The following is a 23060-nucleotide window of genomic DNA, read 5'->3' on the forward strand; positions in this document are numbered from 1 at the left end:
ACCCTCAGCTGTTGCTATCATCCTGATTGGTTGTCATCATGATTAATTATCCATTAGTATTAGTTATTATCACAATTCGTTATCATCAGTATCAGTTATCCTCGTTATTATTTATCATCATGATCAGTTATTCTCATAATTGATTATTATAGTTATTGCTTATCATCATGGTTGGTTATGCCCAGTATTGGTCATCTTTCTCAAACAGCTCTACCCCGTTCTCACCCTTGCTGCTGCTGCTGCTAAGTCGCTTCAGTTGTGTCCGACTCTGTGCAACCCCATAGACGGCAGCCCACCAGGCTCCCCCGTCCCTGGGATTCTCCAGGCAAGAACACTGGAGTGGGTTGCTATTTCCTTCTCCAATGCATGAAAGTGAAAAGTGAAAGTGAAGTCGCTCAGTTGTGTCCGACTCCTATCGACCCCATGGACTGAAGCCTACCAGGCTCCTCCGTCCACGGGATTTTCCAGGCAAGAGTACTGGAGTGGGGTGCTATTGCCTTCTCCGTTCTCACCCTTAGCCCCCAACAACTACAATGACTTCCCATTTTTATTTTTTTTTAATATTTATTTTTGTTTATTTGTTGACTGCACAGGGTCTTATTTGCAGCAGGTAGGATCTAGTTCCTTGACCAGCGATCAAACCCAGGAGCCCTGTATTGGGAGTGTAGAGTCCTAGTCACTGGACCACCAGGGAAGTCCCCCCGCCACCACCATCTTTAAGTAAAGCTCTTTCTCCCGTTGTGGGATAGGCATGACTGATCTTGGTCTAAGTGTGTCCCCCAAAAGATGTCCAAATCTATCCGCCAGGACCTCAGAATGTTTCTGATTAGGAAATGGGGTTGTTGAAGGTGTAATTAGTTAAGATGAGGCCATACTGGAGCAGTATGACCCCTAACCTAATGACTGGTTAGCTGATGAGAGTAGGAAGCACATGGATGGATAGGAAGGAGGCTGTGATGAGAGTGGGTCACTCCCAGTGTGGGCCCTGTGGGACTGCCCAGGTCACAGGCCCACAGACCCAGCCCAGCCTGTGAAATTCCTGCTTCATAAAAATCTAAATTTCTCTGTTTTGCAAATACATGACCACTTTCTGTAAATGTCCTATGAGCCTAAGGAAAAAAAAAAATTCCCTGAAGGAATTAGGGGTTTCCTTATGTAAATTCCTTCATGGTCTCAATTTTTCAGTCTGCCCAGTCTGAAGGTGACGCACAGTTATGGTTTCATCAAACTCTCCTTACTTTTCTAGTCATTTTCCCTTTTATACCCAGCAGCAAGTTCACTTTGGGATAACAGTTTATAATTATTATGTCTCCTTCATAAAGAGCTTTCTCCATCCTGTGTGATATCTGTGCTGAATGTCTGGCTTAGGGAGGCAGTATTTGTCTGGCATCTCTTTCTCACTTGTTTATATTTCCAATCTTTTTTTTAAAAAATCACTCTATTTTAATTGTGTTTATTATAAACCATAAACAGCAGAGCTGTGTATGAATATGTGAGTGAATGTGTGCATGTGTGTATGTGCATTAGTGTGTAAGTATCTAACTTCATTGAACAGCCTCTGCTATTTTAAAGAGAATTAGTTTACTTACATTTATTGTAGCAGCCAACATACTTGAGTTCCTTCTGTCTTACTTTATTACCTACTTCAATTTTTGTTCCTTTTCCCCCCACTTCTCTATTTTTGATAATTTCCCCATGTTCCCTTGTGAATTTATTCCACTGTATTATTACATTAACAGGCACTCACCAGCCTTATCCCACGCTCAATTATGGAATATTTTGCTTTCCCTGCTCCCTTCATTTCCCTTCCTACATCCCTACTTCCAAGATAAGACCTTTGGAGAAGATACTTCATCATTCTATTTTATCTTGACGCTGAGGTTAGGCGGAGGCCACGACTAGGCTGTCCCATACTGACATCTCTCCTAGTTCCACAGCCCTCATCTGACCCTTGTGTACTTGTCATCACTGTTTACTCAGATCCCACTTCAGAGGACAGCGTCTGTTGAGCGTAGGACCTTCCCAGTAGACGCCCTCTGTCTAGCAGCCACCAACACCATGACCTCCTGGGGCACAGATAGAGCTGGGCATGGGGAGTGGCTGATGTGGGCTCCAGGCTGGAGCTCTCCCGGACCCTCCACTGGACTGCACTAAGAGATGGTCATCTCTCCTTCACTTCTCTTTCATGCCTCCCAAGGGTGTCAAAACAAATACAGGTGCAATTTCCCTGTCTTTCCTCAAGGAGAGAGCAGGGTCCAGGGTCAGAGTATGGAAGTCGGGGTTTCTGAGATGAACATCATCCCTCTGTTTCTCTCCCTGTGCTCATTCCTTTTCTAACCGTGGTATCCCTATTGCTCTTCCATCGGTAGCGGGATTTAGAAGTGGTCCCGATGGGCCTCCTACGGGGGCTCCAGGCTCCCACCTCCCCGTCCTGTCCCGACACTGACCTCTGCCCCCCATGCCGTCTCTCCTGCAGGTGCAGACAGATGACCTACTCGGATGACCTGCCCCAGATCTCTGTGGTGTTCATCTTTGTCAATGAAGCCCTCTCAGTCATCCTGCGCTCCGTCCACAGCGTGGTCAACCACACGCCCTCCCAGCTCCTCAAGGAGGTGATCCTGGTGGACGACAACAGTGATAATGGTGAGTGGGGCCAGCTCAGCACCCCAGCGAGGGAAGCATGTTGCAGCCCTGGAGCCCAGAATTCTGAATTCAGGGTATGGCCAGGGCCACGTTTCCTCCAGAGGCTGCAGGAGAGGATCCCTCCTGCCTCTCCCAGCTTCTGCCGGCTGTTGGCATCCTTGGTATCCTGGGCTTATGGCCACACCTCTCCCGTCTCTGCCTCCATCTTCACAAGGTGTCTTCTGGTGTGCTTGTGTCTCTCCTTTTCTTATAAAGACCTTCGTCCTTGAATTTAAGGCCCATCCTAATCCAGAAGGTTTTCATCTCAAGACCCTTAACCATTTATATCCACAAAACCCCTATTTCCAATTGAGGTTCTGGGTGGACCTGAGTTTAGGGGTGGTGGCTATTCAACCCCTACAGCCATCATCCAGAAAGGCCCCCCATGTGTTAAGTCTCTCTATGCTAATCACACCTTCACTTCTTGTTTGTGGACAAAACTCCAGTGGGAGGCTTGCTGATGGGGAAGGGGCCAGTGCTCACAGCTGGAGTGTGGGCCCCAGGGATCTCTTGTCATGGCCCCGCATCAGCCTCCACCCAGCCCAGGCATTTATCCACACCCACCAGGCACATGGGGCTCCAAGCCCCCAACAAGGGTCTGGAGGTTCCTGGCCTGTCCTCATCTGTTCCTCTGCAGAAGCAGAGAGGAGCATGGACCCCACTACCGGCAGCTCCCACACCAAGGTCCTGGTGCGCTGAGCTGTGACTGTTGGGTCTCTCCGTCATTGCAGTCTCTCCTTCTCACGTCAGGAGTCAGGGGGAGCATGGAGGAAAGCGGGGAGAGGCGTCCCAGAGCTCTCCTAGCCTGAAGGAGCTCCAGACTCGCCTGTGCTCTGTGTCTGTGCCAGGAGAGCCCCGCCCGACACTGTCAAGGGAGGGAGAATGAGGCCTGGAGAGGGCAGGACAGAGCACGGGGACACTGCTCCGGGACCCACTGGCTATGCAGCTGGAGCCCTCTGTGGGGCCAGGCTGCCCTCCTGGGAGTATCCACTAGAGCCTGGTGGTGGGCATGTAGGGGAAGGCCTCTGGGTGGTGGAGGTCTTCTGCGAGAAGTCCCTATAGCCAAGGCGTGAGAGTATTGACAAAGACCCAGGAGCAAGGATCCGGTTCAAACCCTCTCAGCTCCTCCTGCTCAGCCCCGAGCCCACACCCCAGCCCTCTGCTCCTCCCTGCACCTCCTCCCCACCCACTCCCCTACCCCTGAGAGCAGCCAAGGGTGTCTCCACACTGCTCATTTCCCATACCTGTAACGTCCTCCTCTCTTCCCCGCCGGCTCCCTGTCCTGTCACAGCCCACGTGACCTTCACAGGCCGCCCCTGTCCCTGCCCCGCCGACCTGGAGAAGCCCCTGCCACACTCAGACGCCCACTCCCTTTCCCCTTTTTCTTTTTTCATTTTGGCTAATGTTTGCTATTATTGTGACCTATTTTGTTGCTTGTAGTTTTAGCCCTCGGGAGCTTCCTCACAAAGACTCCTGGGCCCTCATCCGTTTTTTCAATGACTTATTGAGTTGAAATTCTCATAATGTAAAATTAACCATTTACAAAATAATTATAGGGCTCAGGGGTATCAAGGACATTCATATCATTGTATAGCCATCACCACCATCACCAGCAGAACCTTTTCATCTTCCCCAAATGAAACTCTGTCCCCATTAACTCCCCACCCCCCTCCCATTCTGCTTTCTGTCCCTGTGGATATGTCTGCTCCAGGGACCTCATGTAAGTGGAATCACACAGCACTTGTCCTTTGGGGACTGGATTATTTCACTGAGCATCATGTTCTCGAGTTTATCTACCTTGTAACATGTGTCAGAGTTTCCTTCTAAGGCCGGACCGTATTCCATTGTGTGGATGCGCCACACTTTGTTTATCCATCCATCTGCCCGTGGACTGCATTCCTACAGTTGAGTAATTCAGCCCCGTTTTCTCTTATTCTCAAAACACGTTCTCTGCCTGGATCAATCTGGCTTGATAGCTCGTGGTCTCTCCCGCTGGAACACAGCTCCACAAGGTGGGGGTCTTATCTCTCCGAAATGCCCCCAGCACCTTGAGCCATGTCCAGCTGTGGTGTGTCCTCTTACAGTTTATGAAGTATGGATCCGGAGCCCACAATGACCGTGCATCTCAGTGGCCTCGGGCTCTCCCACAGTGCCATACCTGAAACTTCTCTGTGTCCCCACAGTGGAACTCAAGCTCAACCTGGACCAATACGTCAGCAAGAGATACCCGGGCCTGGTGAAGATCGTCCGCAACAGCAGGCGGGAAGGCCTGATCCGGGCGCGGTTACAGGGTTGGAAGGTCGCCACGGCCCCCGTCGTTGGCTTCTTTGATGCCCATGTGGAGTTCAGCACAGGCTGGTAAGGCTGGGGCCCGGGGCCAAGTGGAGCTGTGCCCTGGGTGGGGTCTGCTAGGGCCTGCAGGAGCCGGGCAAAGAGGATGAGTCTGGTGGGCCACGAGGCCACTCCGTGTGCAGTTCCTAGAACCCAGAACCCTGTTTGTGATGCCTGTGTATGAGGACTGATCTGTGTCCCCACCTTGTTCCCAAAGGAATTTGAATTGTCCAGTCATTCCAGCAGCGACAGTTCAAATGAGGATGTTCATGTGACCTTAGGTCAGGGAGGTACACACAAGATTGGGTCTCGTGTATATGAAATGTGGTCTATCGGGTCTCGGTTAATAGAAACCCAAATCTAGTTGGAAGCAATTTCTCATCCTTGTGAGAAAGTCCTAGGACACAGCATCTGCCCATTTTCTCCCACCCATCTATTCAGGGGTAAGATGGGCTTCTAATGAGAAACCTGGAGAGGGATCTGGCCAGGGGAGTGATCAGGACACCAAGGAGTGGCTGGGATACAGGGTAGTGGCCGGGACACCACAGAGACACCCAAGCACGTGTGCAGGACGACCTAGAGGTGCCCCGGGGGGCAGGGACCCTGCAGGGCCTCGGTGCTCAGTGTGAACCCCAGACCAGCAGCATCTGATGCCCCTGAGAGCTACCAGGAAGTACAGGTCTGTGGGATACAGGGTCTCAGGGTGGGGGCCCAGATCTGTGCTCTCTCCTGGGGATATTCATGAGGCTCTGCCCAAAGGTGGCCAGTGATGCCTTAAGAACAGAGTCATTTGTCCAGCAAATTATCCACACAGGGCTTCAGAGCTGAGGGTGGCCCTGCTGCCTCTATCCAGACCCTGCTGTCCCTAGGCAGGCGGTGAGCTGATGCTCTCACAGCAGGTGCCTGAGGATGTGTTGCTAGAACAGAAGGATGTGCTTCAAAGTTTTCTGGAAAGCGCCCGCTGGGCTCTTGGTATATTTCCTAATTTCCTCTCTGGTGGCTGCATCTGGGAGTCGCCCCCTGAGCCCTCACTCCCACCAGGCCCTGCAGAGGACCTGAGAGGAATAAACAGCAGCTGGGTGGGGAGGGCAGAGCTTGGCGATCCCGCGGGAAGGATCGGGACAGGACAGTTGGGCCACCAACATGATGCGAGTGTTTGAGCCCTGGGCAAGCCTTGGTTTCTTCATGCACTGACTGGTGATGTTAGAGAGCTGGATTGTTGCCAAGGTTACATGTGGGATGCTTGTGAACAGTGCCGGCTTCGGCACACAGGTGTCAGACAAGTGCCCAGCTGGGACTGAAGACTGAGACCCCAGGGGACCACTTGTGTTGGAGGGGCTGGGACATGAGAAAGTGGAGGGAGGGTCATCCAGTGCATGTCCTGGGGCTGCCATAACAATGACCAAAGGCTAGTGGCTCAAAACGAGAGAAATTCATTCTCTCACAGCTCTGAGGCCAGAAGTCAAAATCAAGGTGCAGGCAAGGCTGGGCTCCCCAGGAAGCCCTTGGGGAGGAGCCTCCCACCTCTTCCAGCTCTGATGGCTCCGGGCGTCCAGGCCTGTGGCAGCATCCATCCATCTCTGCCTCCACCATCACATGGCTTCTCCTTTGTGTCCTCCCTCTCCTTTCTCTTAGAAGGACACACCTTGGATTCAAGGCTCACCCCAATCCAGGGTGATCTCATCTTGGGTTTTTTAACTGAATTACCTCTGCAAAGACTCTGTTTCCCAGTAAGGTCACATCCCAGGTTCCAAGTGGACCAGTCTTTGTGGGAGGACACCATTCACCCCTCTTCCAGCTCTGGGGCCCCAGGAGTCCCTGCGCTTGTGACCGCATCCCTCCAATCTTTGTGTCCGTCTTCACATGGCTTCTCCCCTCTGTGTGACTGTGCCTCTCCCCTTCTCTCTTCTAAAGACCCTTGTCTGTGGATTTAGGGCCTGCCTAGGCTTGCCTGGTGGCTCAGATGGTAAAGAATCTGCCTGCAATGCAAGAGACCTGGGTTCGATCCCTGGGTCAGGAAGATCTCCTGGAGAAGGAAATGGCAACCCACTCCAGTATTCTTGCCCGGAGAATTCCATGGACAGAGGAGCCTGGTGGGCTAAAGTCCATGGGGTTGCAAAGAGTCGGACACACCTGAGCCATAATGCACACACACACACAGGTCACTCAGTGTGATCTCACCTGAAGATCATTATGTTAAACCCACAGTGGTAGGGTATGCAAGGGGTCCACAGTGGGCGGGGAGCATGAACCCCTCACCCAGGGGCAGCCTGCAGCCCCTACCAGCCGAGCAGCAGGGAAAAGTCAGCCCTGTGTACCCAGTTTGCCCCATTTCAAGAGAAACTAAAACTCACTCTTCTTTATATCAAATCTCCCAAGTCACATCTTTAAACTCTCTGAAGCCTAAACTAAGAGGTTCACTGAGATATTCCCTCAAGGGAGATGAGAGGGTCATAGGGAGGGGGTGGGCATGCTGATCAAGCCCCACAGTGCCTGGCCAGGTGTCCCCAGCTGGGGCCCCTGAGGGTCTGGCCTTCGGGACCTCTCAAAGTTCCCGGTTTTCCTAACTGCTGCTTTGGTTGGACCAGGGCTTTGGTGCCTGGTAAGCAGGTGAATGGAGCCCTTTCCTTCCACACTCCTGCACTCCCGCTGGTACATCTCAGCCAGCCCAGGACCACCAGTGTGTTCTCAGGGCTGGTTCTGACCCAGCGCATGCCTAACCGAGATGTGAGTTCTGAATTCCCCTGCTGGCCCCCATTTCCCTCTCCTGCCACCCTCATGAAGCGACTTCTTTTCCCATGACATCTGTCACCTTCGGTCAGTAATGACATGCTATGGTCCGCCCTCCACCAGGGTCATGCATACTGTTGTGTAGGTTGTGCCCTGCTCAGCTGTACTCGAAGGGCTTTCTGTCCCTCTCATGTATGTTAAACTCCCTGGAGCATTTGGAGGATGTTTGGGAGAGTCACAAGTCTATCACATCAAAATGCCATTTGAAACTACTGTAACTTTAATTTTACCACTGAAAACCCAGTTATCCATCTGCAAATAGCCCTCCCCTCCCAGAACTGCCTCTATAAAGATTCTGCCTTATTAGCGCATGTGGCATTTGCAGAGAGCTTTTCATCTCTGAAGCACTTTGCTAACAGTAATTAATTAATCCTCCTCATGAAGCTGAAAGGCAGGTAAATACCAGGCTCTTGCTTGGAAGGATGGGAAGAAAGGCTGGCTATAAGGTGAATCTGGGCAGGCAGGGTCAGAAACCTCTCACCCTGACCCCAGCCCCCGCTGTCCCTCCCTGAGCTCGGCCCCTGTCCCCCTGTTCATCTCTCTGGTCCCCCAGTCAGCAGGCTGCTCATGACCCTGTTGAACTCCAGCCCCTTGGGCAGCATCTCATCCTTGCAGGAGACAAGGTCATCTCCAGAGTGAAATGCTACCTGTTTGCCCCTGGGGACTCCTGCATTGGAAATTCACAACCCACAGCCTTTGTCCTCTGGTCTCTCTCCTCTCCGCCTTCCTTGCCTGCACGGCCACCATCTCTCCACTCCCGCTGCCTGGCCTGCTTCCCAAGCACACCAGCACATCCCAGGGGCTCAGTGCTGGCTGCTCTTTCTGTGTGCAGCACCCCACTTGCCTCCCCTAACAACCAGCTGCTACATCCTACACCACCTCTGCTCATCACCCAGTGCAACCTACCCTGAACACCCTATTTAAAACAGCAATTCCAAATCACCCTTATTTTGCCCTCTTTTTCTGTCACAATGCATATCACCTCCTAATATATCATTTACTTATACATTTTTGTCTGTCCCCCCATACCCACTCAGTCAGGCCCACCACATACTGTTGTGTAGGTTGTGCACTGCACAACAGCACTTGTTAGCCTTTCTGTCCCTTCAGTATATCCTAAGCTCCCCGAGGCATGGATTTTTTTTTTTTTTTTTTCTTTTCTAGTTCACGGGTATGCGCCAATGCATTACAAGAGGGTGTGGCACATTCAAGCCTCCATTCCTGCTTGTAAATGAATGTACCTTCCAGCCCTGGAGGGAAGGCCTGCCAGGAAGTAGGATTCACTTGCCAGAAAAGCCAGGCTGTGAGGCAGGCCGGCTGTCAGACTAAGCTGACTCACAGAGCTCTCTGGAGCCAGGACAGCTCATCAGATGTCAGAGATCGGGCCTGGATAGTGTTTAGATCCCTAGTGTCAATCGCTGGTTAGCCACGGGCTGCCTCAGGCAGAGCGAGACCTCGGGCAGCCGGGTGTGCGGCCCAGACGACTCCGGGGCTTCCAGAGGTGCAGCGCTTGGATCTACCCTCCGCAGGGTTGGTCTAGCCCAACATTAGATGCGGGTGTGGCCGCCTGGGTCCTGGCTCCCTATCTAGGGGGACGGGACGGGGGTCCCTGGCATCCGTGCCCTTCCTCAGGGACCTGCGTCTCCTTGCAGGGCCGAGCCCGCCCTTACGCGGATCCGGGAGGACCGCCGGCGGATCGTCCTGCCAGCCATCGACAACATCAAGTACGACACGTTCGAGGTGCAGCAATACGCCAGCGCAGCCCACGGCTACAACTGGGGCCTTTGGTGCATGTACATCGTCCCGCCCCAGGACTGGCTGGATCGCGGCGACGAGGCGGCGCCCATCAGGTGAGCTGGCCACTAGGGCCACTGGGGCGGGGCCTGCAATGGAGGAGTCAGGTGGATGGGGTCACTGGGGCGGGGCCTGGCCTGGAAAGAGCCAGGACAGTGAGGTGGGGCAGGGCTGCAGCAGGGGCCTTGGGAACTGGAGGGACAGGTGGCATTCCTCTGCAGAAAGCCAAGGCCTGGCACCAGGTGGGAGAGTAGAAACAGCAGGATGCGGTCAGTACATGGTTTCCCTGGGTGTGAAGAGGGACATGGCGGTGTGATGGGGAAATGGGAAGTGGCTCCAGATTGTGACCTGAGTGATAACCAGGAGATCAAGATGGCAGAGTAGAAGGACATATGCTCATCTTCCCCTGCGAGAACTCCAAAATTACAACTTGCTGCTGAACAACCATCGACAGGAGAATGTTAGATCCCAACAAAAAAAAAGATATCCCACATCCAAGGGCAAAGGAGAAGTCCCAGCAGGATGGTAGGAGGGGTGAAATCACGCTCAGAATGAAACCCCATACACACCAGAGATGCTCGAAGAGCTCAAACAAAACCTTGTGTGTACCAGGAGACCCCACAGAGACTGAGCAAGACCTGACTTTGAGTGTTTGAGTGTCTTCTGCAGAGGTACGGGTCAGCAGTGGTCTGCTGCAGGGTAGGGGCTCTGGGTGCAGCAGATCTGGGTGTGGCATAAGCCCTCTTGGAGGAGGTCTCCATTAACCCCACCATAGAGCTGTCAGAACTTACACAGGACTAGGGAAACAGATTCCTGGAGGAAGAAAGGAAAAAGGAGTAATGTCCCCCCACAAGAGACTGACCCAGACTTGCTTGTGAGCGTCCAAGAGTCTCTGGCAGAGGCGTGGGTCGGTGGTGGCCTGCTGCAGGGTCAGGGGCACTGAATGCGGCAGGGCATGCATGGGACCTTTAGAAGGAGGTCGCTATTACCTCCACCATAGTTTGGTCTCAGGTCAAACAACAGGAAGGAAACACAACCCCACCCATAAACAGAAAATTGGATTAAAGATTTACTGAGCATGGCCCCACCCATCAGAACAAGACCCAGTTTCCCCCACAGCCAGTCTCTCCCATCAGGAAGCTTCCATAAGTCTCTTATCCTTATCCCTCAGAGGACAGACAGAATGAAAACCATAATCACAGAAAACTAATCAAACTGATCACACGGACCACAGCCTTGTCTAACTCAATGAAACTATGAACCATGCCATGTAGGGCCACCCAAGACCGACAGATCATGGTGGAGAGTTCTGACAAAATGAGGTTCATTGGAGAAGGGAGTGGCAAACCACTTCAGCATCCTTGCCTTGAGAACCCCATGAACAGTATGAAAAGGCAAAAAGATAGGACACTGAAAGATGAACTCCCCAGATTGGTAGGTGCCCAGTATGCTACTGGAGAAGAGTGGAGAAATGACTCCAGAAAGAATGAAGAGACAGAGCCAAAGCAACAACAGTGCCCAGTTGTGGATGTGACTGGTGATGGCAGTAAAGTCTAATGCTGTAAAGAGCAATGTTGCATAGGAACCCGGAATGTTAGGTCCATGAATTGGAAGTGGTAAATTGGAAGTGATCAAACAGGAGATGGAAAGAGTGAACATCGACATTTTAGGAATCAGTGAACTGGAATGGGTGAATTTAACTCAGATGACCATTATATCTACTACTGTGGGCAAGAATCCCTTAGAAGAAATGGAGTAGCCCTCATAGTCAACAAAAGAGTCCAAAATGCAGTACTTGGGTGCAGTCTCAAAAATGACAGAATGACCTCTGTTCATTTCCAAGGCAAACCATTCAATATCACAGTAATCCAAGTCTATGCCCCAACCAGTAATGCTGAAGAAGCTGAAGTTGAATGGCTCTATGAAGACCTACAGGACCTTCTAGAACTAACATCCAAAAAAGATGTCCTTTTCATTATAGGGGGCAGGAATGCAAAAGTAGGAAGTCAAGAGACATCTGGAGTAACAGGCAAATTTGACCTTGGAGTACAAAATGAAGTAGGGCAAAGGCTAATAGAGTTTTGTCAAGAGAATGCACTGGTCATAAAAAACACCCTCTTCCAGCAACATAAGAGACGACCCTACACATGGACATCACCAGAGGGTCAATACTGAAATCAGATTGATTATATTCTTTGCAGCCAAAGATGGAGAAGCTCTATACAGTCAGCAAAAAACAAGACCGGGAGCTGACTGTGGCTTAGATCATGAACTCCTTATTGCCAAATTCAGACTTACATTGAAGAAAGTAGGGATAACCACTAGACCATTCAGGTATAACCTAAATCAAATCCCTTATGATTATACAGTGGAAGTGACAAATAGATTCAAGGGATTAGATCTGATAGATAGAGTGCCTGAAGAACTATGGTCAAAGGTTCATGTCATTGTACAGGAGGCAGTGATCAAGACCATCCCCAAGAAAAAGAAATGAAAAAGGGCAAAATGGCTGTCTGATGAGGCCTTACAAATAGCTTAGAAAAGAAGGGAAGCAAAAGGCAAAGGAGAAAAGGAAAGATATAGGCATCTGAATGCAGAGTTCCAAAGAATAGCAAGGAGAGATAAGAAAGCCTTCCTCAGTGATCAGTGCAAAGAATTAGAGGAAAACAATAGAATGGGAAAGACTAGAGATCTCTTCAAGAAGATTAGAGGTACCAAGGGAACATTTCATGCAAAGATTGGCCCAATAAAGGACAGAAATGGTATGGACCTAACAGAAGCAGAAGATATTAAGAAGAGGTGGCAAGAATACACAGAAGAACTGTACAAAAAAAGATCTTCATGACCCAGATAACCACAATGGTGTGATCACTCAACTAGAGCCAGACATCCTGGAATGCAAAGTCAAGTGGGCCTTAGGAAGCATCACTATGAACAAAGCTAGTGGAGGTGATGGAATTCCAGTTGAGTTATTTCAAATCCTAAAAGATGATGCTGTGAAAGTGCTGCACTCAATATGCCAGCAAATTTGGAAAACTCAGCAGTAGCCACAGGACTGGAAAAGGTCAGTTTTCATTCCAATCCCAAAGAAAGGCAATGCCAAAGAATGTTCAAACTACCACACAATTGCACTCATCTCACATGCTAGCAAAGTAATGCTCAAAATTCTCCAAGCCAGGCTTCAACAGTACATGAATTGTGAACTTCCAGATGTTCCAGCTGAATTTAGAAAGGGCAGAGGAACCAGAGATCAAATTGCCAACATCCATTGGATCATTGAGAAAGCAAGAGAATTCCAGAAAAACTACCTCTGCTTTATTGCCTAGGCCAAACCCTTTGTGTGGATCACAACAAACTGTGGAAAATTCTTCAAGAGATGCGAATACCAGACCACCTGACCTGCCTCCTGAGAAATCTGTATGCAGGTCAAGAAGCAACAGTTAGAACTGGACACGGAACAACAGAACTGGTTCAAAATTGGGAAAGGAGTACATCAAGGCTGTATATTGTCACCCTACTTATTTCATTTATATGCAGAGTAAATCATGCAAAATTCTGGGTTGGAATCAAGATGAAATCAAGACTGCCAGGAGAAATATCAATAACCTCAGATATAAAGATGACACTACCCTTATGGCAGAAAGTGAAGAAGAACTAAAGAGCCTCTTGATGAAAGTGAAAGAGGAGAGTGAAAAAGTTGGCTTAAAGCTCAACATTCAGAAAACTAAGATTATGGCATTTGGTCCCATCACTTCATGGCAAATAGATGGGGAAACAATGGAAACAGTGAGAGACTTTATTTTGGGGGGGCTCCAAAATCACTGCAGATGGTGACTGCAACCATGAAATTAAAACATGCTTTCTCCTTGGAAGAAAAGCCATGACAAACCTAGACAGCATGTTGAATAGCAGAGACATTACTTTGCCAGCAAAGGTCCATCTGGTCAAAGCTATGGTTTTTCCAGTAGTCATGTGTGAATGTGACAGTTGGACTATAAAGAAAGCTGAGTGCAGAAGAATTGATGCTTTTGAACTGTGGTGTTGGAGAAGACTCTTGAGAGTCCCTTGGACTGCAAGGAGATCAAAGCAGTCAATCCTAAAGGAAATCAGTTCTGAATATTCATTGGAAGGACTGATGCTGAAGCTGAAGCTCCAATACTTTGGTCACCTGATCCAAAGAACTGACTCATTGGAAAAGACCCTGATGGTGGGAAAGACTGAAGGCAGGAGGAGAAGGGGGTGACAGGATGAGACGGTTGGATGGCATCACTGACTTGATGGACACGAGTTTGAGTAAGCTCCAGGAGTTAGTAATGGACAGGGAAGTCTGGTGTGCTACAGTCCATGGAGTCACAAAGAGTCAGACACGACTGAACGACTGAACTGACTGATAACCAGGTCAGGTGGAGGAGAGAGAAGGAGGGAGACAGACAGATAGAATGAAGAGAAAGAGAAAGAGCCAGTAAAAGAGACAGAGAAAAAGAACACAGACTTGGAGACAGCAGAAAAAGGGAGACACCAAGGAAAGAGAGAGGGGAACAAGACAGATGAATCTCAGGGAAGCAGCAGTGAGCAGTGGTGTGAAGCAAGATCTTCATTCCCTGCCCAGGAATTGAACCTGAGAAGCCTGGATGAGAACCAAGAATTCTAGCCACCAGACCAGCAAGGGCTAGAGGCTAGAAGCTATTTTTCTCTGGATCTTTGCACCCAGTGAAAAGTGCATTTATCACAGAGGCAGGAACTGTAAATGCAGGTACAAAGTTTATTATTACAGACATAGCACGACAAGTGGGAGAGCACATAGAGAAAATGTTTGCTTAGTTAAGACAGAAGCAAGGCAGAGACAAACACCCGGAGAGAAAGGGTGGGCCCCTCCTAGTGGTGAGCGGCACGGTAAAGAGGTGGTTAAGTCATTTATATAGGTCAGTTCTTCTGGGTCTTTGTCTTTCTTCAGGCTAATTATCTGGTTCCTTTTTCTACATCTGACCTACCCTGGGACCCTCCCCTGGGTGCGCACGCACCTCTCAGCCAAGATGGATCTCAAAGTAAAGGCTTCTGGGAAGAGCAAGACTCATTATGGCCTGATGTTATCCCTTGACTTTCACTCCCATAAAGGAGCCTTTTGGGGGCATAGGTAGTGTCTCCTTTGTCCCAAAAAGGGGGAAGCAGAGATCCCTTAATCCTTTACTCAAACAAGGTTTGCCCCTCTTTGTCCGTGCCATGACTATTACTTTAGGTGTTTACAAGAGACATGCAATGGCTATTTACCCTGTTTCTGCTGTTACTTCCATCTCAGAGGGCACACAGGAGGCTGATTGTAAATGCCTGATCTGGAGCCCACCTATTTCTTGGTCTCAGGAATCCAGCCTGAAGCCCCTGTTCTTCCTGCTCCCTGAAATGCAAATAGGAAACCCATTGTAAATGTCTAACCTGGGGCCCATTTGTTGCCTACTTCAGGATGAGCAGAGGAAGACAGAGATTCAGGGGAGGGTGCACACTAAGAAACAAAACGAGGAAGGTGCCAGGGAGCAGAAAGGAATAGGGGTGCAGAGAGGGAGTGAGAAGGAGACAGAGGCCCAGACAGAACGAGGGAGAGACAGACAGACAGAGGCAACACCACGAGAGTCATAAAGCAGCAGAGGACAAAGAAACCGGCAGACCCAGGATGGTGGGTGTGCTATAGAGAACGTCCTCCAAAGCACTTATTTTATTTTGAATTGGTTCCCATACCTGAAAACGTAGAGTTTTTCCCATGTTAAAAATGCATCTTTATTAAGATGAGAAGGTGCACGTTCTCACAGGGCAGCCAGTCACTGGAGCTGAGAAGTGACCCCCTGTCTAAACAGGGCTGAGGTCTCCAATTTGCTGCCGTCCCCACCACTCCCTAATGTCTCTGTGTTGCTCTGCCTTCAGATTTGCACGGTCACTCTTCTTGCACCTGGCTTGCTTCGTTCATTTCCATCACTCACTGACCTTCTGCAGTTTTCAGCCCCTCCCTTCTTTTCCCTGGTCTGTTGAAGCCCTGGGAAATCTATGCTTCAAAATCAACTGGGGCTGCCACTTTCTCCCGGGGGCCCAACAGGCTGGAGGTATTTTTCTTGGAGTGAATGTTCATCTCCAGGGTCTGTTGATCCCCTGGAGCCTTGGCCAGTTCTCCCCACAGAGGTTTGGGATTTCAAGGCCTCAGGCAGGGACCTCTCCTGCCTCATCTCTCCAATCTGGTGTGTCCCTGCTGAAACAGGCCATTCTGCCCATGAGTGACCAGAACTGTCCATCATGGCACATTTACAAGTTGTTTCTTCCCCTAGGAGGGTCTTAGAGGGGCTTTTGGGCACCTACCCTCCATTAGCAAAGAGCTGTCCAGCAAGAAATTAAGTCTCAGAGCAGCCTGGATGCTCAAGCTGAAGAAAGAATGCTCTGGCCAGACTGCAAGTTGTCTTAAACTTTGCTCCTTATTAATACCACCTGGAAAGAATTAGAAAGCCCTAATCCCAAAACCCGAAATAAAAAAACAGGCAAAGACCTTGAACAAATGCTATACGCAAGGAGGCAGACAAAGCACTAACACACGCATGGGAAGCCGCCCACTGCAGTCACAAGGGAAATAAGACACAATGTCGGTCAGATAAACCAATGGCAACACGGACCAGTCACAACTCTCAGCGTGGCCGGTGGGAGCAGACATTAGCAAGACCGCTTTGGAAACCTGGCAGTTTCTCCTAGAGGTAAAAACACTTCCTACGTGACCAGCCGTTCCACCCCAGGTATTTGCCCAAAAGAAATGAAAACATATGTCTACACAAAGATGCGAATGTTCATAGCAGCAGCTTTTTTCACAACAGTCCTGAATCGAACCCAAATGTCTATCAACATGTGAACAGGTAAACGAAGTGTGATGCTTCTCAGAACTACAAAGGGTCGTATGGTGATGCCCTTAACAATGAGGACGAAACTCAAAGTGTGGCAAAAACATCAGACACAGAATAGCACACACCGTCAGCCCCCAGGACAGTCTCCAGAGTCACAAACCCCTGCCCCTATCTTTCCTGGAAGTGGATGGGAGAAGGGCCCTCCAAGGACCCGTTGACCTTCACTGAAGGGAAGTTCTGGAGACTCACCATCCCACAGGGAGTACATTCAAGGAGAGAGATGGTCTCCCGAGAAGATACTACAGGGTTTATAAGAAGGCCGAGATGGAAGGCTGGGCACAGCAGACAGCCATGTCTATGTCCTGACCACCCAGAACCCATGAATTCAACCTCACTGGGAAAAGGGTCTTTGCAGATGTAATTAGAATGTTGTGACGGGGAGATTACTGTGGATGACCCAGCTGGGTCCTGAATGCTGCTGAAAGTGTCCTTGTAAGAAACACACAGAAGAGGAAAGACCATGCCACTCCGGAGTCAGAGATGGGAGGGATGCAGCCACAAGCCAAGGACATTGGAAGAGGCAGGGAGGGTCCTCCTCAGGAGCTTCAGAGGGAGTATGGCCCTGCCCACACCTTGACTTTAGACTTCTGGCCTTCAGAGCTAGCAGAGGAAAAATATCTCTTGTCTGAAGCCCCAGTTCACGTGGTATTTGTTTCACAGCTGCAAGAAATGAACATGCCGGTGTCCAGAAGAGGGCCCTCTGCAGAGCCCTGCTCCAAGGTTGGGAGATCCCAAGCCTCACTGGGCATCTCCCAGCAGGGTGACCCCACGGGGACAGAGCCGACACACAGCCATGTTGAGATGAGACCCTGAGGGCCGTTCACATCCAATAATGCGTGTGACAATCACAAACATTCCTCAGGTCCACATGGTGCCATTGTCACAGCTAGTCCCCAAGTTGTATCCTCCATGTGCATGAGTGCAGCCCACTGGGGAAGTAGAGCCCTGACAGGGGCCTCTCAAGGCCACCTTCAGGGCTGGTGGCCAGCTGGCCCATGCAGTCGCTTTAACCACACCCAGCCAAGGCTTCCTGAAAATTGGAGAGGAAGCCAACCAGCCTCTCCCCAGACCCTGCTGGCCCTCAGCAGGCTCCATGCTGGGACTCACTGCCCTCCTAGTGATGCTGCAGACAGCTCCCAGACGCCCAGCCATTCTTCTTGTGGGGAGAACAAGGCGTTCTGAATCTCCCACTCTTAGTATGCACAGTGCCCAGGGAGCCTAGAGTGGTGTGACCTTGTCCTTCAAGTTCTAGGGAAGCCACTTGAATCTCAGTATGTCACCTGATTTGTCATATATGTCTCAAACTTGGAACCAATGTTTATACTTAAGAGATTTCACACGAAATTGGTATCTACTCTTTGAAAAGTAGAAGATTCTGGAAAAACCCAGGTCCCCATTCCTAGCTGGTGATGATCCACTGGAGCTGAGTTGTTACTGAGCTCTCGGGGTGGGGGAGGGGGACAGTGTCACAGTCCCCACTGCTCCCAACAGCCTGCTTCACACGCCCTTTGGGCTGGAGAGTCTGGAGTGACAAGACTCCAAGGGCAGCCTTGAGGTCTTTGCTTTCAAGGTCATTATCCAGAGGATGGCCCTCCTCTCCAGCTTCTCAGGGAAGGGGTCTTCCCACAACCTCCCCTCAGCGGCAGACCCATGAGAAGAAGCCCTGGTACCCTAACTCCTGCAGCAAAGGCTCCTGGCAAACCTTGTGATGTTGCCCCTTACCGCGTCATGAAACCTGACCCCAGGCTGGGAACCTGCATCCCTGGGGCCAGTCTGTGGGCCTGAAAGGGTCTTTCCTGAGAACTGCTCTGGGGTTTCTGGTCTCCCTCGGACCTGGGGCGGGGAACCGATGCCCTTCTCCCGAAGGACACAGCTCCCACACCTGCTCTGAGGAAGTTGGCCTGGGAGAGGCTGGTGTGTGAAAATTTACCTAAGGAAATTTCTCTGCCAGTCATTATCCTGGAAGCTCAAGGAAGAAAGGGGTCAAAAGAAGGCTTGGATTTCTGCAGAGAAGTATCTCAGCCTTGACAGATGGAGAAAGAGAGGGCAGTGAGGGGCTGGGAGGCCCTCGTGGCCCCAGGGGTCCTGTGTGCTGGAGGTGGCTGCCCGCATGAACTGTATCATTGAAATGGAGCTATTTCCTGAATTCTGAATGAGGTCAAAACGGGACCCATGACCAGTGGCGTGTTTGTCTCCGTGTGGCTCTGAGCTGCTAGCAGAGCACAGATGTGGGGCATTGGCTGCGTTGTGTGGGCCCCTCCCCGCCCGCCTCCAGGAGGGCAGCTGCAGCCCGTAGGCTCATCTGGCTTGCATCTTCCTGGGGCCACAGAGCCCACATATGGGTTTGCACCCCTGTCCCTGGGGCAGTCCAGATTCATGCCAGTGTGTCTTGTGGATGCAGAGAGACCATGGGTGTAAGCCGGCTTCCAGTGGGGCCAGATGAACCCAGAGGAAAAGAGGGGATGTTGTGGGGTCGGCGGAGGGGCCCACACCCAGCACCTGCTCCCCTCCACAAGCAGGGGAACATGGAATGAGGGTCCAAGTCACACCTGTACTCACACACAGATGCACACTCATGCATAGAGATGCACGAAGACACAAATGCAAGCACACAGACACGTGTACATGCTCACACACAAAAAACCACACATAGATTCGCACACACAGACACACACACACAAGACCACACATAGATTCGCACACACAGACACACACCCACACAAGACCACACATAGATCCACACACACAGACGCACCCACACAAGACCACATATAGATCTGTGCATGCGTTATAGACGTGCATGCATGCATGCTCAGTTGCTTCAGGCATGTCTGACTCTTTGTGACCCCACAGACTGTAGCCCACCAGGCTCCTCTGTCCATGGGAGTCTCCAGGCAAGAATACTGGAGTGGGTTGCCATTTCCTCCTCCAGGGGATCACCCCAACCCAGGGATCGAAACTTCATCTCCTGTGTCTCCTTCATGGCAGACGGATTCTTTACCACTGAGCCACAGGGGAAGCCTGTGCATACAGGCACACTCACACATAATTGCTTCTCTGGTCACAGTGGTAGGTTGGTGACATTTTCCTTGCTGACTTGTCGCTTACCTTCTCCCAAGCATCACTTCTTATGGCACTGGGTGGTCTTGATAAGCACCTCGCCTGCTGGGTAGGTAACAATCCGTCAAAAGAACGGCTCGAAACTCATTCGACCATCTACACTGATGAACTCTAAGTTGATTTCCCTTTTGCCACTATAACTCACGCTGCAGTGCACAGCTTTGTGCAAATAGCTTTCGGATCAGTCTCCTAGGATAAATGCCAGCCACGGAATTAGGGGGTAAAATAGTAACAGTAAATGGTTCCCAGGCTCCAGACCCTCCTCCATATAGTTTTCATCTGCACAGCTGCCTTTGGAGGAGGCACCATTCTGCCTCTCGTGTTACTGGCAGGGAAGCTGAGCACAGAGAAGCTGACCAGCTTGCCCAAGGGCACACAGCTGGTGTGCAATGAGCTGGGTCAGCACTGCATCACTGCACAAGCACTGCTGGCTCTCTGTTCATAGCTTCAGACTTTTCCAGGAGGGTTGAGCCAATGCACACCAGTTTCTCCACCACCTTGTCACCAGCGCATGCGGCCCCTACACCCGGTCGGCTGTCCTGCCCTGTGTTATGCTGATCACCTGGCAGTGCCCTGCCTGTGAGCCCGTGTTCTTCTTCAAGGCATCGAGAGCAGGTGCCTCTCTTGTCCCTTGTCACTCTCCCAAAAGCTGAAGAGCCCATTTGTGATCTTCATTTTATCAGCTCCTATTCATATAGAACTCCAAGGCTTCATGGACCTGGGGATGTGTGCCTGTGTGTGATGCCTAGATGTGTGTCTGTGTGTATCTCTGTGTATGCATGTGCTGCATGTATCTCTGTGTGTTTGCTGCAGGTGTGTATCTGTGTTTATGTGTGTGCACACGTGTGTTTCTCTGTGTATTGTCTGTGTGCATGTTATGTGTGTCTATATGTATCTGTGTGCATTTGGGTGTGTATGTTTGTGAGTACATTCGTGGGACTATGTGTGTGTATTGTGTGTGTCTGTATATCTGTACATCTGTTTATTGTGTGTGTCTGTCCTTATGGGGTATGTGTGTTGCGTGTGTGTCTCCATGTGTCCATGTATCCGTGTGTCTGTTGCATGTGTGTGCTTGTCCATGCATGTGTGTGTTGCGTGTGTCTCCATGTGTCCATGTATCCATGTGTCTGTTGCGTGTGTCTGCTTGTCCATGCATGTGTGTGGCATGTGTGTCTGTGCACCTGTGTGTGTCTGCATGTCTGTGGCCTCTGCAAGGCAGGAGTCCAGGAGAGCATCCTCATGGAGAGGCTGTATCCAGGCGGGCAGCACATCAGCCCAGATGTAAGGATGCTCCCCAGGGTGACCAAGTTCCTCCTCCACCAAACCCGAGAACCCTCGGCCTTCACCGTTTTCTGTAATCACAGCAAGAATTTCTCATGCAAATAAATTCAGAGCCAGCTGACTCTGCTACCGTCGCCTTGTGAGGTGAAGTTTATTTTGGAACTTGGAGCAATAATAAAAAAATCATTACAGCTGTAATAGACTTGGCAGGGACTTGGCAGTTCAATTCATGAGAGATCACCCTGAGATTTTTGTGTTGTCGTTAAGAAAATGAAAGAAATAGCTGTCGTCGTCGGTGAACTATAAATTAACTAGTTAAACGCTTGCTACGCGTCACAGATGACATTAAAATTTTGTTACTATTAGATTTGTGGCCCAAATGTCATGACAAAACAAATTGGATCTTTACACAAATAAAAGGATAATTGCCTTTTAATGCCTCTGTTATTCTTGGACAACTCATGGGCACTTGCTTCTGGTGTCCCAGTCACTGGGACCAGAAATGCTTCTTTTAAACTGTGATTAAGAACAACTTTTGTGTTGTTTTCAGTGAAGAGAGATTTCATACCTGTAAGAGCAGTGGGTGGGCACAAGTGGAAGCAGAGGAGAGGGCAGCCACAACCCTGTCTTTCGGGGGTCTTGGGGGGCCTTCGGGGACAATGGGGGAGCCTTTGCTAGTCCTCTAAGAGCTTGGAAGAAACTGAGCCCTTAGGCTACAAGGTGGTTGTCTTTGTTTTGAAGCAAATTCTTCCATCCAAAGCTTGGAAGGGGACTTCCCTGGTGACTCGGTGGTAACTAATCTGCCTGCAAATGCAGGAGACATGGGTTCAATCCCTGATTCGGGAAGATCCCACATTCCTCGGAGCAACTAAGCCTGCACAGCTACTGAGCCTGGGCCGGGAGCCACAACCACTGAAGTGTGCACACCCTACTGCCTGTGCTCTGCAACAAGAGAAGCCATCCCAGTGAGAAGCCCACGCACCGCAACTAGAGAGTGGCCCCTGCTCTCTGCCACTAGAGAAAAAGCCTGTGCAGCAACGAAGACCCAGTACAGGCATTAATAAAAGTAAATAAATTTTTTAAAAAAGCTTGGAAGGTCCTGCTTTCTCACAAAACAGAGATTGTGCCTATTGCTAGAAAGATATTTTTCCTTTATTTTTTTTTCTCCTCCAACTAATAGGTTCTCAGTATACACTGAGTTTATGATGTGAGTGTATCAGAAATGAATGAATGAGTCAGCGAGTGTGCAGGTCCATTCACAGTGATACCGCCCACTTTTCTCTGCCACTCCGTCCGTTCATGACCTGCTTTGATCACCACTGCTCCATGAGTCCAGTGGAGGTCTCAACACTGATAAATTGCTAATACATCTTAGAAGAAAATATAACTAGCACATTGACACGTGATTTTACAGATACAATTGCTTGGGGCAAGGCAAGATTTACTCACATTTTAAAAATGTGTAGATGTAAATAGAATTATTACAGGAATATAGTACAGCTGGTCGGAGAAGGCAATGGCACCCCACTCTAGTACTCTTGCCTGGAAAATCCCATGGACGGAGGAGCCTGGTAGGCTGCAGTCCGTGGGGTCGCTAAGAGTCGGACATGACTGAGCGACTTCACTTTCACTTTTCACTTTCATTCATTGGAGAAGGAAATGGCAACCCACTCCAGTGTTCTTGCCTGGAGAATCCCAGGGACGGGGGAGCCTGGTGGGCTGCCATCTATGGGACTGCACAGAGTTGGACACGACTGAAGCGACTTAGCAGCAGCAGCAGCAGCAGCAGCATAGAGTTGAGCAGTGCACAAGCTGTGTGACTGCCAGTTGTGGCCCTGATTCCTGATACACAGATAAAATAATGAAGGAGGTAGGTAAGTGACTGAAGCTTGGGAGATTATGATCAGGGCAACTAAATAACTCACTGGGTAATCAGATTTTTAAATTTTTAAAATCTACACTAAGTTGTCTGAATGGAATGTTGGTTTTTTTGTCATCTCTGATGGGTGCAAAGACAAGCCTGAGGCAAGCCCTGGGCACAGTGACCAGGTGAAGACAAGGAGCTCAGGGATGACGTGTGAGGACTTGGAAAGAGGGTGGCGGCCCCCCCCAGGCTGCTGGGGTCTGCGCCGC

General features: G+C 50.2%; 1 protein-coding gene across 1 annotated transcript in view; it reads left to right on the forward strand.

Moving 5' to 3' along the window:
- The window catches only part of GALNT9 (polypeptide N-acetylgalactosaminyltransferase 9), a 118659-nt gene that overhangs the window by 50772 nt on the left and 44827 nt on the right, over nt 1-23060 (forward strand). The window contains exons 3-5 of the mRNA XM_019977127.2: nt 2477-2643; nt 4866-5040; nt 9456-9653. Coding sequence (XP_019832686.1) covers nt 2477-2643; nt 4866-5040; nt 9456-9653 — 540 coding nt within the window. The remainder of the gene's footprint in view (nt 1-2476; nt 2644-4865; nt 5041-9455; nt 9654-23060) is intronic.

Source organism: Bos indicus, chromosome 17 (assembly GCF_029378745.1).
Source record: "Bos indicus isolate NIAB-ARS_2022 breed Sahiwal x Tharparkar chromosome 17, NIAB-ARS_B.indTharparkar_mat_pri_1.0, whole genome shotgun sequence".
In the NCBI taxonomy this organism is placed as follows: domain Eukaryota; kingdom Metazoa; phylum Chordata; class Mammalia; order Artiodactyla; family Bovidae; genus Bos; species Bos indicus.